Genomic DNA, 14,282 nt, shown 5'->3' on the forward strand with positions numbered 1-14,282 from the left:
AGCAAAACAATTTCATTCAATCAGTAGAAAAGTAATATTCTCTCCTTAATTCTTTCTTGTTAAATTTTGACCAAAGAGTGTAATACTATAAGGCATTGAATACCCCTCCAACAAGACTAGAAAAAAATTGTACAAGTCCCTATTTAGTCACATCCCCGACAAATGAGCACAGAAGAGTACGAATTTTTGGGTGTCAAAATATCTTACGACATAGGAGTATTTTACAGTTGCGCGCAAAATGTTGGATCTAACTTGGATGGTGATATTTTACAGACAACCAAGCGAGTTTTGTCTGTAAAATACTTTAGGCGTACGCTTCCGTGCTAAATTGTTCAAGGGACTTTTTCTTTTTTTGCGATTTTTACAACCACAAAATTACTTTTCAATAGCCCCCTCCCATTTTATGATTTTTGGCTCAAACGTATCAAACCTTCGTTTTCCTAAGGAAGATCACTCTAATATCTCTCAATTATGAACCCTACCATTCTATTGTTTTTCTACCGGGTTATTCCACCCCCTTTCCTTCACAATACACTCTTCTCGAGATGCGTAAAAAGCATTGCAGGCCCAGGCAGGCCTCGTTTTCAAACAGAATAATTATTCAACATCAAATCTAAGTAGTCGTAAATGTATTCCCATATCGCAATTACCAATTTCAAAACAAGCGCAAACGTTTATAAACAATAATTACATGTCAAATGATGTTAAGTTACCTTGACAACATATTTGAAAACGAGGCCTGCTTTTATGCATCTCGAGAAGAATGTATTAAGAACGGAAGAAACAAACTTTCGCAAGCAGAAATTTTTCCGAATTTTGGTCTTTTTCATGGAAGTAAGTGTCTTTGAGAATTCTTAACAGGGTAGTTCGTGAAACTAAGCTCGCAAAAAATTCTTTGAAAAATTAAAGAACTGTAAAACTTCAAATTTAGTCCAAGAACAGCCGTCTTTATCAAATTCATGGAACATTTGTAACTGTAAATTTTCATTTTTATTCAGCGATTCGCAAAACTTTTTGCTCTCAAAATACATTCTTTTGGATTCACAAAAGTAGATGTCTAAAACTTCGCAATCTTTTATCTTAAAACAAGTCTTGACCTGGCATTTGTTTAAAACCGGTTGCACGACACAGGCCAGGCTCCATGCACGTCAGATTCGACCTGACGTGCGTTTAGCGACAACTATATAGAAACGGTTACACGTACGTCAGGATCTATGCACGCTGGATTTGACCTGACGTGCGTTTAGCGGCAGCTATATAGAAACTGTTACACGTACGTCAGACTCAGCAACAAGTCAGATTCGACCTGACGTGCGTTTAGCGACAGCTATATAGAAACTGTTACACGCACGTCAGACTCAGCTACAAGTCATATTTGACCTGACGTGCGTTTAGCTACAGCTATATAGAGACGGTTAAACGCACGTCAGACTCAGCAACAAGTCAGATTCGACCTGACGTGCGTTGAGCTACAGCTATATAGAAACGGTTACACGTACGTCAGACTCAGCAACAAGTCAGATTCGACCTGACGTGCGTTTAGCGACAGCTATATAGAAACGGTTACACGCACGTCCGTCTCCATGCACGTCAGATTCGACCTGACGTGCGTTTAGCTACAGCTATATAGAAACGGTTACACGTACGTCAGACTCAGCAACAAGTCAGATTCGACCTGACGTGCGTTTAGCGACAGCTATATAGAAACGGTAACACGCACGTCAGGCTCCATGCACATCAGATTTGACCTGACGTGCGTCTAGCGACAGCTATATAGAAACGGTTACACGTACGTCAGACTCAGCAACAAGTCAGATTCAACCTGACGTGCGTTTAGCGAAAACTATATAGAAACGGTTACACGCACGTCAGGATCTATGCACGCTGGATTTGACCTGACGTGCGTTTAGCGACAGCTATATAGAAACTGTTACACGCACGTCAGACTCAGCTACAAGTCAGATTCGACCTGACGTGCGTTTAGCGACATCTATATAGAAACGGTTACACGTACGTCAGACTCAGCAACAAGTCAGATTCGACCTGACGTGCGTTTAGCGACAGCTATATAGAAACGGTTACACGCACGTCCGTCTCCATGCACGTTAGATTCGACCTGACGTGCGTTTAGCTACAGCTATATAGAAACGGTTAAACGCACGTCAGGCTCCATGCACGTCAGATTTGACCTGACGTGCGTTTAGCGACAGCTATATAGAAACGGTTACATGTACGTCAGACTCAGCAACAAGTCAGATTCGACCTGACGTGCGTTTAGCGACAGCTATATAGAAACGGTTACACGCACGTCCGTCTCCATGCACGTTAGATTCGACCTGACGTGCGTTTAGCTACAGCTATATAGTTAAACGCACGTCAGGCTCCATGCACGTCAGATTTGACCTGACGTGCGTTTAGCGACAGCTATATAGAAACGGTTACATGTACGTCAGACTCAGCAACAAGTCAGATTCGACCTGACGTGCGTTTAGCGACAGCTATATAGAAACGGTTACACGCACGTCAGACTCAGCAACAAGTCAGATTCGACCTGACGTGCGTTTAGCGACAGCTATATAGAAACGGTTACACGCACGTCCGTCTCCATGCACGTCAGATTCGACCTGACGTGCGTTTAGCTACAGCTATATAGAAACGGTTACACGCACGTCAGACTCAGCAACAAGTCAGATTCGACCTGACGTGCGCTTAGCTACAGCTATATAGAAACGGTTAAACGCACGTCAGGCTCCATGCACGTCAGATTTGACCTGACGTGCGTTTAGCTACAGCTATATAGAAACGGTTAAACGCACGTCAGGCTCCATGCACGTCAGATTTGACCTGACGTGCGTTTAGCTACAGCTATATAGAAACGGTTAAACGCACGTCAGGCTCCATGCACGTCAGATTTGACCTGACGTGCGTTTAGCTACAGCTATATAGAGACGGTTAAACGCACGTCAGACTCAGCAACAAGTCAGATTCGACCTGACGTGCGTTTAGCTACAGCTATATAGAAACGGTTAAACGCACGTCAGACTCAGCAACAAGTCAGATTCGACCTGACGTGCGTTTAGCTACAGCTATATAGAAACGGTTAAACGCACGTCAGGCTCCATGCACGTCAGATTTGACCTGACGTGCGTTTAGCTACAGCTATATAAAAACGGTTAAACGCACGTCAGGCGCACTTGAGAATTCGTCGAATTAATCAAGATGATCGAGAATTTTACTAGACAATTTTAAAACTTTCCGCGACCTGACGTGCTTCTAACAACGGCTATATAAAACGGATCTATGCACGTCAGGTTAAAAATAATCTGACGTGCGCGTAACAACACGGTATCATTATCGAATAAAAAACTCCAAGTCGAGGAAAAATTCACCTGTACTATTCATCCACCGGCGCGCAGGTTTTTTATATTTTGAAAAAATCTGGCAGTGAGTTGAACCTTGCGTGGCGCTGCGTGGCGTTATCTTTTTAGCGAAGAAGAGTTTGGTACAGGCTAAGAATAAACATGCAAAAGAGCTGTGGCTAAATATTTAAACTTTATCTGAGACAAATTTCATAGAAGCTATCATGACCACTATTATTTTGTAAATCTTGAAGGATTTACATCTTATTAGAGCTCAAAAAGATAGTGGTATGTTACAATAGGCACACAACTGAAGCTTGCGGGAGGACGCTTGCATTAGATTTAAAGAACATCAAAATAGGATTGGTATAAACAGACCGATTTGATGGCTTCCATTTTCAGCATGAGCGGTGTTTTGGGTACAGCATACATCGACAACCATTGCTCGTACTGTTCCAACAAGAATTGTAAACACGATCGAATGTCTAATTCCTCCAACTTGCGATAACTGGTGGAGATTTCAGATGACGTGCTGGGTGTGGAGACTTTCTCTTTAACTTTGATGATCAGTGAATCGCTATCGTCGCTGTCTGTGTCTTCTTGGACGTCTGACGTCACCAGTCGTTGTCGTATCGCCGATGCTGAAATCTGAATGAATGAAACGAGTCTAAATTAATCGTTGTTGCTATTTTTGCAGTACAGCCAATTCTCTCTAGCTCGAATATTGATAAGTAGAATCTGTGATTCGAAATAAATCATTGGACCCTCAACTGGAAACAGTGTAAAATGCTCTCTGTAACCTGAATTCTTCTAAATTGTACGTCAAATACGAATGTGGAGCCGTGCCCGAATTGCGATTGCTATAGTGTACAACAAATGTGATGCTGAGTTTATGGACGTTACCCTAAAGAAGGTTCTTTGTACAGTTGTACATGTATATGCACAGTTGACATGGAACTAATAGAAAACGCTTTTCCGAACCTGTCCCATATTGAACTGATCCAAATCATAGGGTAGCTCGAGGTTAGCAACGTATAATTTGGCTTCCATCATGCATCCGTTGATCAGGTACTGTTTGCGTTGTTTGGTTGAAAGAAGACTGGGAACAACTGGATGGAAAAAGGTGTTGATTTGCGTGCATGAACATGAGACTTGTTGATTAAACGACATCTCGATTTCACTTCGGATGGCGATCAATTTCTTGCCAGCTCTGAGGACGTAATAATACAGGTAATATAATAAAGTAACATTGGTGTTATATAGTATTACAATTACCGTAACAGGATAATATCAGTTTGCATAAACTACATTAGTTTTATTCTTGTTTGTTTTGGTTGTGACCAAACTAGTCGTCTAGCATGCTAGACTATACAGGATATACATTTTGAACACTTTGAACACTGCCGGTTTGAAGAAAGGCATTATAACTTAACATTGCAACTCTGTAACAGCTTTTTCTTTTTGCATACAAAAATCGGACCAAAAATATTACGCTCTCTGCCTTCCATAATCTAATTTCAAATCGAAGTGGCAGAAGAGTTGGAAATTTCAAATCTTTCCACGAAAAATACGCCAAAGAGGACATTGACTTTAAATAGCCGACTTTCTGCCGATTTTCGTCGTAAATTAGGGAATGAAGGGCAAAATGCCATGCCTCCTTAAATAAGACGTTAGTTTTCATACACTTACTTGGACCCTAGGAACGGGAAATCACGTGACCGATGAATGACTGAATATTTGCTGATTGCCGAGTTCCCTGGGACCGGCGACAAAGTGGTTTCCAATAGTAGTGATGTAATGCAATGAACAGCCAAACAACTGGCTTCTGCGAGTTCAATTTCTTCCTGCAAAAAAGAAAAAATTTAAAGTAAGGCAAGAGTATACTTTTTGTAACCTTTAAGATCTGTTAAGATTATTATTTTTGCACCATTGAAAGTCAAACTGCGAATAACAATTCCAAACAGATTTTCGCTACGAAACGATCTGATCAATGGAAGACTTTTATTGGTTTGTTTTCTTGGTAAAAAACGTGCTGTTTGATTATCATGTTAGATTTCAAAAATACGTTGAAGGACAGGGCTTATAAATTCACTGATCAAAACTAACCTTTAGTTTCATTCTGTGCACCATCCATTTGGTCATGAGTTGGTAATTTTTTGGTCAAGTTGGCTATTTCACCGTCGTGTACTAAAGCCACTAAATGAAAAAAAAATATTTTAAATCTCTCATAAACCTCGAACGAATATCATGGATCAAGTGTCGTTAAAACTGTCCCACCAACATTGAACCAGGACCCTTTTAACCGAAACCTCTGAAAGTCAAAGTTTCAATACAAATGCACGAGGTCAATCTTAAATATATCAAATATATCATATATGCCATCAAGCATACTGATAACTCCTGGCAGTGTAGCAGCTACAAAAAAAACACGGAAAAACTGCTAGACTACGTATTTACATTAAAATCTCCAGAGCTCTACAATATTTAAGTGATAAAGAAAGTGTTTAATTGATCCGTTAGAAGGCTCGTTCAGTAAGTGGCAATCTGTTCCTATGTATAATTTGGTGTTTTTTTTAACCATGTGTCGCCAATCTCTGTAATACACAAAGTGGAATCGATACATTTGGGAGGTGTCACTTCTATAATCTCCGACCGATTGGAATAGTAAAATTGTTCGTTTTTTTTGTCTATTTTTAGTAAACGTGTGAATCTCAAGGACAGAGAGAGCCGTTGTTATCCATATTCTCTGTGACAGTCAGTCAACGTCCTAAACCTTCATTTCTATTTCTAGGCACTGAAAATAAGTCTGCGACCGCAGTCGGAGGCGACCCGAAGGCTCTATATTCGATAGCTATCTACCCGAAGGTAGAAAGGGCACCACTCTTTCTCTCTGGATTGCTCCACCTACCCTTGGTCCTTCTCTTAATTGCTGAGCATCAAGCAGAGAGGCATCAAGTACCATTTTGGAAATCTTTGGTATGACCCGGCTGAGGGTTGATCTCACCGTAACCAGATGCTCTACCACCGTACTACGGCCGCTTCTAGGCACTGAACGGCTAGAATTTAAATGAATACTAGACATTGAGCCCTTCCGAGTTTGTACCCGCCCGCGCGAACAAAATTTCCGCCCGACTGCTAATTTGCGTGTTTGAGGTTATTCTTTATTATTCGAATTCGTCTTAGACTATAGCATAGTCTACTAAGGGCATAGAAGAATTCCTACATTGGATAAATGGATAAACGGGAATCGAGGAGAAGTTGATGGTAGAAACAGAAACGCGCATGACTCACCAAAGCAGTGACGTGGAAACACAACTCCAAAGTGACGAAAATGTCTTGTTGTTGTTCATTGATCCAATTGACACACATTTGTGGCAACATCAAAATGAACCTGGTGATGATAGGGAAAGTTATGATTTTATATGATTTGATTTTAAAGTTTACTAGAGGTTCCAAGGTAATTATAGTTCGCCAATTTATTTCAATGATTCCACACACAAAATTTCAACTCGTCTCAGAATTGGAGACCGGATACGAAGTCAGGGTTTTGACTGATATGGATCACCGAGCTTTATGCTAATTCTCAGACCCAGCCAAGCTATATCTATATCTTTAACTGTAATGGTACCGCTACTTGATGTAGGCAATTTAGACGAGAAACTGAATTGGAGTATAGGTAATCAATTTCACTTTCGAAATGAATCATGATCAGGACTGATTGAGCCCCCCCCCCCCCGTAAAAACTCCTTGTTAGTTAGACACAAAACATCCAAATTTTATTAAAGCAACAGCAAGTCGTTATCAGGGCACGGCGGTCGCTGATTATCCATGATTCCTTCCGACCGTGAAATGACCTATCGAGCAATAAAGGGTATGCCATAAGTTACCACTTTTCAAAAAACCTGATAAAAAATCTAATCAAAGAGATGGCAGGTGAAGCGGCGTAGAGTTTTTATATACATAGTCTTTGCACATTGCAACTAGACCGAAAATTTTAAGGGAATTAACCTGGCGACAGCTTGACCGTTTTCATGACCAAGATTCCACAATTTGTTTTGATAGCAGGACGGCGATAAGAAACGCAACACGCAACGAATCGTCATCAAATACTCCGATCGCTCTTCAACACCTGCGAAAAAGAAATGTATCAGTTTATTTAAAATAGATTCTTTATAGAAAAGTCATATTTAATGACTATAGTTTAGGGTTCGAACTCGTATCTATCTTGAGGGCCGATTCTTCCAGCGACCCGGTCTGTCACCTGGGAAACTTGGTGATATGAGAGGAACCACAACCTCCCAGGCAGAAGAAGAGCGCGCTACCACTAGACGCAACCACTTCAAATACATTTTTTTAGACCAAAGTTTAAGTATTTTAGCTTATAACCAGTTTCTAATACTTTTCACCTTGCTTATTTAGAACACGACCATTTAGAACCAGACTCAGTTTGGTTCATAAAATTTTCAGCGCGTGATTGTTCGCATTAGTGGGGCGGATTATCACATGTATACTTCAAATTGTGATAGAGCTCTGAAAAATGTTTAAATTCACAAAAAAAATAGAACATTACTTGTCGCCATTGCCACCAACTTGTCTTTGTTGTACGAGAAATATGTGAACCCTCTGTATTCGTGTGTGTTCGATATGGAGGGTAGGGTGGACAGTATTTTATTGACCACAATTCGTTTGGAAAGGAGAAGAAGATGGTCTTTGTTCTCACGATCCGTTGATTCACCAGCACCGAACGTCTGGTGAAGATCCTGTATTAGGGTAGAGGGAGAGAATTTAATTTCTGTTATTTTCTTCGTCCAACAAGCGTCCATACTACGTTCATAAAAACACAATTTTCTGTTATCATTAGGTTAAAATCCAAGAAGACCCTCCAATGTAAAGAATGGAAGAAAGATATGGACGTTAAATCATTTACCATTCGTGCGCTATTTGTTCCGCTTCTTGGATTTTGCATTTGTACTTGTTCCGTAAAATGCGCTTGTTTGATACACGTCTCCAATAAGTTGTGGTTGAAGTCCTACAAATATGAATTTAGATACGAAAACTTATATTTCAAAATGTCACTTTGAATAAATATTTAACTCTTGTTTTAAGCAAGAAGAAGCCGAGAGTCATATTCCAACCTTTCCCTGGAATGGGTGGTTTTAAAATTACTTTATTCAACTTGTACTTTCATAGGCACGGAGGGGGAATAACTTGAGATAATTTGCATTTCATTATTTGGCATGATTCTTGGCTAACTACAAGGGTATATAGACAGCCATGCTCGGGTTTACAGCCTGATTTACCTAGCTTGAGAAGTAGAGTTTTTAAGATCATGGGGACAAACTGTTTTATATGCACTTAGCTGTTCGGAAAGTTTATTTACATCCCGTGATCTACTAGGGTTCTCCGTAATTTCTTGAGCTCGATTGGCAAACGAAACAGCAAAGTTTGCAGGAATATTATTGTTACGAGAGACCCCACCCCTCAAGCCTTACTTATTGCTCAGACAGTGCCGTAGGAAGCACTTTGATATTACGGGAATTGAGGTTTAGTGACAGCGCGAGGGCCGACCATGGTTTAACCCGAGGTGGGAAATTTTGAAAATTTAAGCTTAAGGATGCCGGAAAATGAATTTTATTTGGAGAAATAGAACGAAAAATTAACAGAAAATCTATACAGTACGTACATAAACTGACCGTTGCTAGTTCATGGTATTGACGCAGGTTTAAGGTGACGCTCTAAGAATTTAAGTTACCCTTAACATAGAGGTCCCTTAGTTCAAAACAAACTTTAGGGAGGGGTTTGCCAGCAATGTAGTTGATATGGCATGTTCTTTACCTTGTTTTCCAAGATGTTTTCGATGTCCTCCAGGTTCAAGCATGTCAACAGTTGAACGGTACTTTTCTTTTGCGTTTCATTCGCCTGTTTACTGAAACATAATCTTTTCACGAAGTCGACCATCCAAGCCTGTCAGAAAAAAAATTTAAAAGGTAGATAACAATTTCTTAAAGAACTGAAAACTGACCATAAACAAAACCTGTGGGTCAAGAGTTGCAGAGTTAAGAGTTCCCGCATTCAAGATTAAACACGTTCAATTTACGGGCCAAAAGTAAAAGGATTTAGCAGTGGAGGTCGTAAATTTCAATTAATTTTAGTTTTTCAGACAGCTTATTTTCTTGCAGCGGTGAACAAACTAATAGAATAAACTCTCTGTTATTTGAACCGCTAGTACTTTAGGCGTAGAAACTTTCGCGAGCAGAAACTTTCGCGATTTTCGCGAATTTTGGCCCTTTTCGCGAAAGTAAATGTCTTTAAAAATTCTAGGAAGGGCTATTCGCGAAAGTTTATGCTCGCGAAAAATTCTTAACAAAATAGAAAATCTATAAAACTTCAAACTTTGAATAAAATGTATCTTTTATGGCACTTTTTAGCCTGCTAAAAGACTAATAAGTCAAAGGACAAATGTTTCAAGCCAAACCCAAGAAGTATTTGTGTCTCTAAGCCATTTTTTCATGTGAAAATTCTCAATTTTACGTCTTGATTCGCGAAAGTTTATGCTCGCGAAAAATATTTTTCCGTTAAATTCGCGAAAGTAAATGTCGTGAATTTCGCGATTTTTCGTCCTCGCGAAAGTTTCTGCTCGCGAAAGTTTGTACGCCTAAAGTATTCGAATCTTTCTATAATTCGAACTAAAACTTCGGTCGCTTCAGGTAGAAATTAGTATAAAATACTTTCTGTAATTCGAATCTTCTTCTAACGACTCTCTCTAATCCGAGGAGAATTCTTAGTCCCTTGAAGATCGAATAAGAGAGAGTCAACGTAATGATTCACATTAACATTTTAACCTTTTTGATGATGTACTTCTTATAGTCAGCTTGGGGCGTATCCGCCAACGGGTGTTGATGAGCTCCTTCGAGCGTTGATGGTTCTGATGACGTCACTTGTTTGGTCATTCTTTCGATTGATGAACACAAACGAGGGTAGCTAATGTGAAAGGATGGGGCGTGTCAAGACTATAGACATCTTTCTCAGATTAGTAAGTAAGTCTGCGACCGCAGTCGGAGGCGACCCGAAGGCTCCTCTTTCGATAGCTATCTACCCGAAGGTAGAGTAGAGCGCCACTCTTTCTCCCTGGATTTCTCCACTTACCCTTACCCTTCTCTTAATTGCTGAACATCAAGCAGAGAAGCATCAAGTACCATTTTGAGAATCTTTGGTATGACCCGGCTGGGGGTTGAAACCACGACCTTGCTAACCGTAGCCAGATGCTCTACCACTGCACCACGGTTCGCTCAGATTCATATAGAAGATCCTCTTAGAGATAGAGGTTCTTTTTTTGTTAAGTTCCTTAACTTCCGCCACTATGGAAACGAGCGTTCGTTTTGCGTAAGGGATCACTTTTACAAATTCGAACGTCTGCTTCCATAATGGTGGAAATTACGTAACTTAACAAGACATGAAACACTTCAATAGAGATAAAAGACTAAATTGAAATAAATAGGTTGGATGTTTTTTATCAAAAATGTATACCTTCGCTTCATAGATTTTGTGGAAGTGAATTCTACCAAAGCTTCGTGCAAGTTTGGATTTTTCTGTAATGGAAATGTTTCAAATATTGAGCCAAGAATGATGGCAAAAAGGAATATAGAAAACCAATTTTTTCAGCAGGTCGGCAGAAACAAATTTCGAGTTATGGAGTAAAGCTTATAAGGCACTACGTTGTTAACTGAAGGGATATCATATAACTTGATGTTCAAATGTCTTCTTCATTCGAGTTATAGAGGTTCGATCTATAGAGACCTTACTGTATATATTGCAATCCCATCTGGTTGCGGTTGTCAATCTCTGCATTTTAAGACTGTCACCGGATCGATGAACCATAACTTATTCGAATCAAACGGGATTAATTTGCCATGAAATTTAATTAAAAAAAAACAAATGGAAATTTTTAGAATTGAGAATGATTAAATATGTTGAAAAGCTTCTGCTCTTAATAAAACTTGTTTCAATATCATTTGGTAATAAATTAAACAGGAATTCAAATTCTTGTTTGTTCGAGTTGCCTAAAAGTAGATTTTTTGGTGAGTCTTTCCTCTTGTTGGGGGACTGTACTTAAAAAAAACAACTCTACTTTATTGACTGGTTGTGCGATCCAATACAGGTGAAATACGTTGTTCTGATTGGTTCTTTAGCGGTCTACCTTATCGGGGAAAAAATGTCGGGGGAAAGTGACAAAAACTTTGAAAGGGTGACGAAATTTTTCCGCGACGAAATATTTCCCCGACATTTTATCACCCAACCAAAACTTGTACCCGATTTTTTTATCCCGCAACCAAAATTTAAATCTAAGTTTTTTACACCTTTTTTCACCGAAATTAGTGCTTTACACATCGAATCAATTTTCGAGCTAGTGAAGGAAACCATTTCTTTTGGAGAATTTAGTCGACAAATCCGAAATTTTGGTCGGGGAAAAGTGACGAAAATGCCTCTAGGTGACGAAATTTTTCCCCAACGAACAAAAACCCCGACTAAATAAAACCATGGTTTCATTCATGTTATTCAGTCCCCCTTAAACAGCAAATCACCCCTTATCCATTTCTCCCCTCTCAATTTGGAACTCCATTTGTACTTTGCCCTTATTTTCTAATCCCCCCTTAAATATTCTTCTGTTTTTCTAAAATACCCCTTAGATTCTTTGCTTTTGAGATTGGGTATTGTCTTCAATATTAGATTCGAATCAGATAGATGGGTCTGCACTAACATGATGATGATGCCACCCTTTGTAATACCACTTGACACACTTTGTAATAAAAATCAACACACTTTGTAATATGAAAAGCTAACATACTTTTTAATAACACCTAACACACTTTATAATAAAGGAAAATTTCCATTCAAAACAAAAAAAATTTTCTAAGGTTTTATTTTATTATAAAAATGTAGGTGAAGCTTAGCCTAGAAATCTAAGCTAGTTTGATTCAGTCACTTGGATAAATCTGATGGTTGTGACTGAATAACAGTATTCCAAGGCAAACTTAAAATCCGTAAATATAAAAAATCTTTAAAGCGCCGAAAAACGCTATATTGCCATAAGCCGTGTGTCCTAGCCTTGTGAATACGGGCTTAGTTAACTAGGCTAGGTGAAGCTGTCTGATATGTGAAGAATGTCTTATTCATATGTTTATTTATAGTAACTATGAATGTTAATCTAAAGAACAAGAGAAAGATATATACATGACATAAAATCCTATATCCCCCCCCATGTTGAAAGCATATAAGATGAGATCAACACCCGTTGAGACCATGTAAGATGATGTCAACATAAGAAAAAAAATAACACATATCATGTCATCGTTCCTCCCGTTCGCCGGGTAAACTAGGCAAACTGTCAGTAATGACGTGCAAGACGTCAAGCAACAGGGAGTGTCCCTTAGAAATGAAACAAAGCTAGCGAGTAAATCATGAACGTTAACGTATCAGATCGCAAAGGATCGTTCGTAATAACAAACAAATATAACTCGCGTAAATAACCAAAACATCAATATAGTTCAAGACCAGGTTCCACTCTCTGGTTCATATCTTGCGGGTGGTCTTGTTGTACGACGGAGACGAGACAATGCGACTGAATCCCCGTTGGTTGGAGTTACAGTTCTCCTATCACCCTCGGTTTGAATATTAGAGGGTGGTGAATCACTCACAATCGTTGGTGATAAATCTTGGTCACCTTCAATAGACGTGGAAAGTGGTACGTCAGAAGTTGTGGTTCCTGCCGTGATCGGGACAGGTACCTCGGAAGTTCGATGCAATGGCTGACGTAGTGGCGGGACGTCGACCCTCATAGGCGTTGTTGGTCGAGTGATGGTCGAAGTGATCGGTGTAAATTTGCGTAGAAATCGACGGTTTCGTAGAGTGACACGACAGGAACCATCAACCTTGACAACGTATTGGTCGTGATCTTTAACCTCGACGACGACACCCGATCTATCCCATTTTGTAGGATGGTTTCCATGCTGATTCTGGATCAGGACGTAGTCGCCAACGAGCAACGGTCGTAGTTGGCGGGAAAATCGGTTCAAGCGTTTTGATGACCGTGAAAACCGAGTGAGCATCGCCTCTTCTTTCTTGTTCCAAGCGTCACGCCATGTTGGACGGATGGAGGGGTTGGTGTACATCGGGAGACGACTTACGAAGGAGAAAGCGTCACGTAACGGCTTATCAAAGATGATTTCGGCGGGGCTGATCTTGCAGTCAGTGTCGGGTGTGTTCCTCATCTGAAGGAGAGCACGTAGGAAACGATCGTTGTCAAGAGAACCGTTCGGGTCGATATTCTCCATGAGAAGACGTTTGCATTTCTTAACCGCTACCTCTGCGCGACCGTTGGACTGGGGAAAGTAAGCTGATGAAATACGGTGACTCACTCCCCATTTCTTCAAGAACAATTCAGTTTCATGTGCGGAGAATTCTGGGCCGCCATCACTCGATAGCTCCTCAGGTACACCGAATGTGGCGAAAAGAGAGCGTAACGCAGTGATGAGTCCCTTGGCACCAGATTTATTGCTACCGTGTAGCGAACGATAAACTTCAACCCATCCAGATAGTCGATCTCCGGCGAGTAAATAGTGGGAACCAGCATAAGAGAAGAAGTCAGCGAATATCATCTCGAATGGAGTGGACGGTGCCGATGGTGGGGCTGCAGGCATGGCCGCTTGGGATGGAGCATTTCGATTGCATTGGGTACAGTTGGCACGTGTTGCATTGATATCTCTTGACATACCGGGCCAGAAGACAGTGGATTGAGCTCTGGATGACATGGCAGATACTCCTTGGTGTGCTGAGTGAAGTATCGAAAGGACGGTTTCGCGAAGAGATGGTGGAACAACAACCCGATCTTGATAAAGCAATACATCATCCAATATGTAGAGAGAC

At 40.3% G+C, this 14,282-nt stretch overlaps 1 protein-coding gene across 1 annotated transcript in view; it reads right to left on the bottom strand.

Moving 5' to 3' along the window:
• The window catches only part of LOC136811824 (DNA polymerase alpha catalytic subunit-like), a 56,057-nt gene extending 50,507 nt beyond the window's left edge, over positions 1 to 5,550 (bottom strand). Inside the window, exons 1-4 of the mRNA XM_067068448.1 lie at positions 5,466 to 5,550; positions 5,049 to 5,203; positions 4,341 to 4,569; positions 3,738 to 4,007 (exon numbers count right to left, since the gene is read on the bottom strand). Coding sequence (XP_066924549.1) covers positions 3,738 to 4,007; positions 4,341 to 4,569; positions 5,049 to 5,203; positions 5,466 to 5,501 — 690 coding nt within the window. The 5' untranslated portion in view covers positions 5,502 to 5,550. The remainder of the gene's footprint in view (positions 1 to 3,737; positions 4,008 to 4,340; positions 4,570 to 5,048; positions 5,204 to 5,465) is intronic.
• Positions 5,551 to 14,282: the final 8,732 nt, after the last annotated feature.

Source organism: Clytia hemisphaerica, unplaced genomic scaffold (assembly GCF_902728285.1).
Source record: "Clytia hemisphaerica strain Z4C2 unplaced genomic scaffold, Clytia hemisphaerica genome assembly, whole genome shotgun sequence".
Lineage (NCBI taxonomy): Eukaryota > Metazoa > Cnidaria > Hydrozoa > Leptothecata > Clytiidae > Clytia > Clytia hemisphaerica.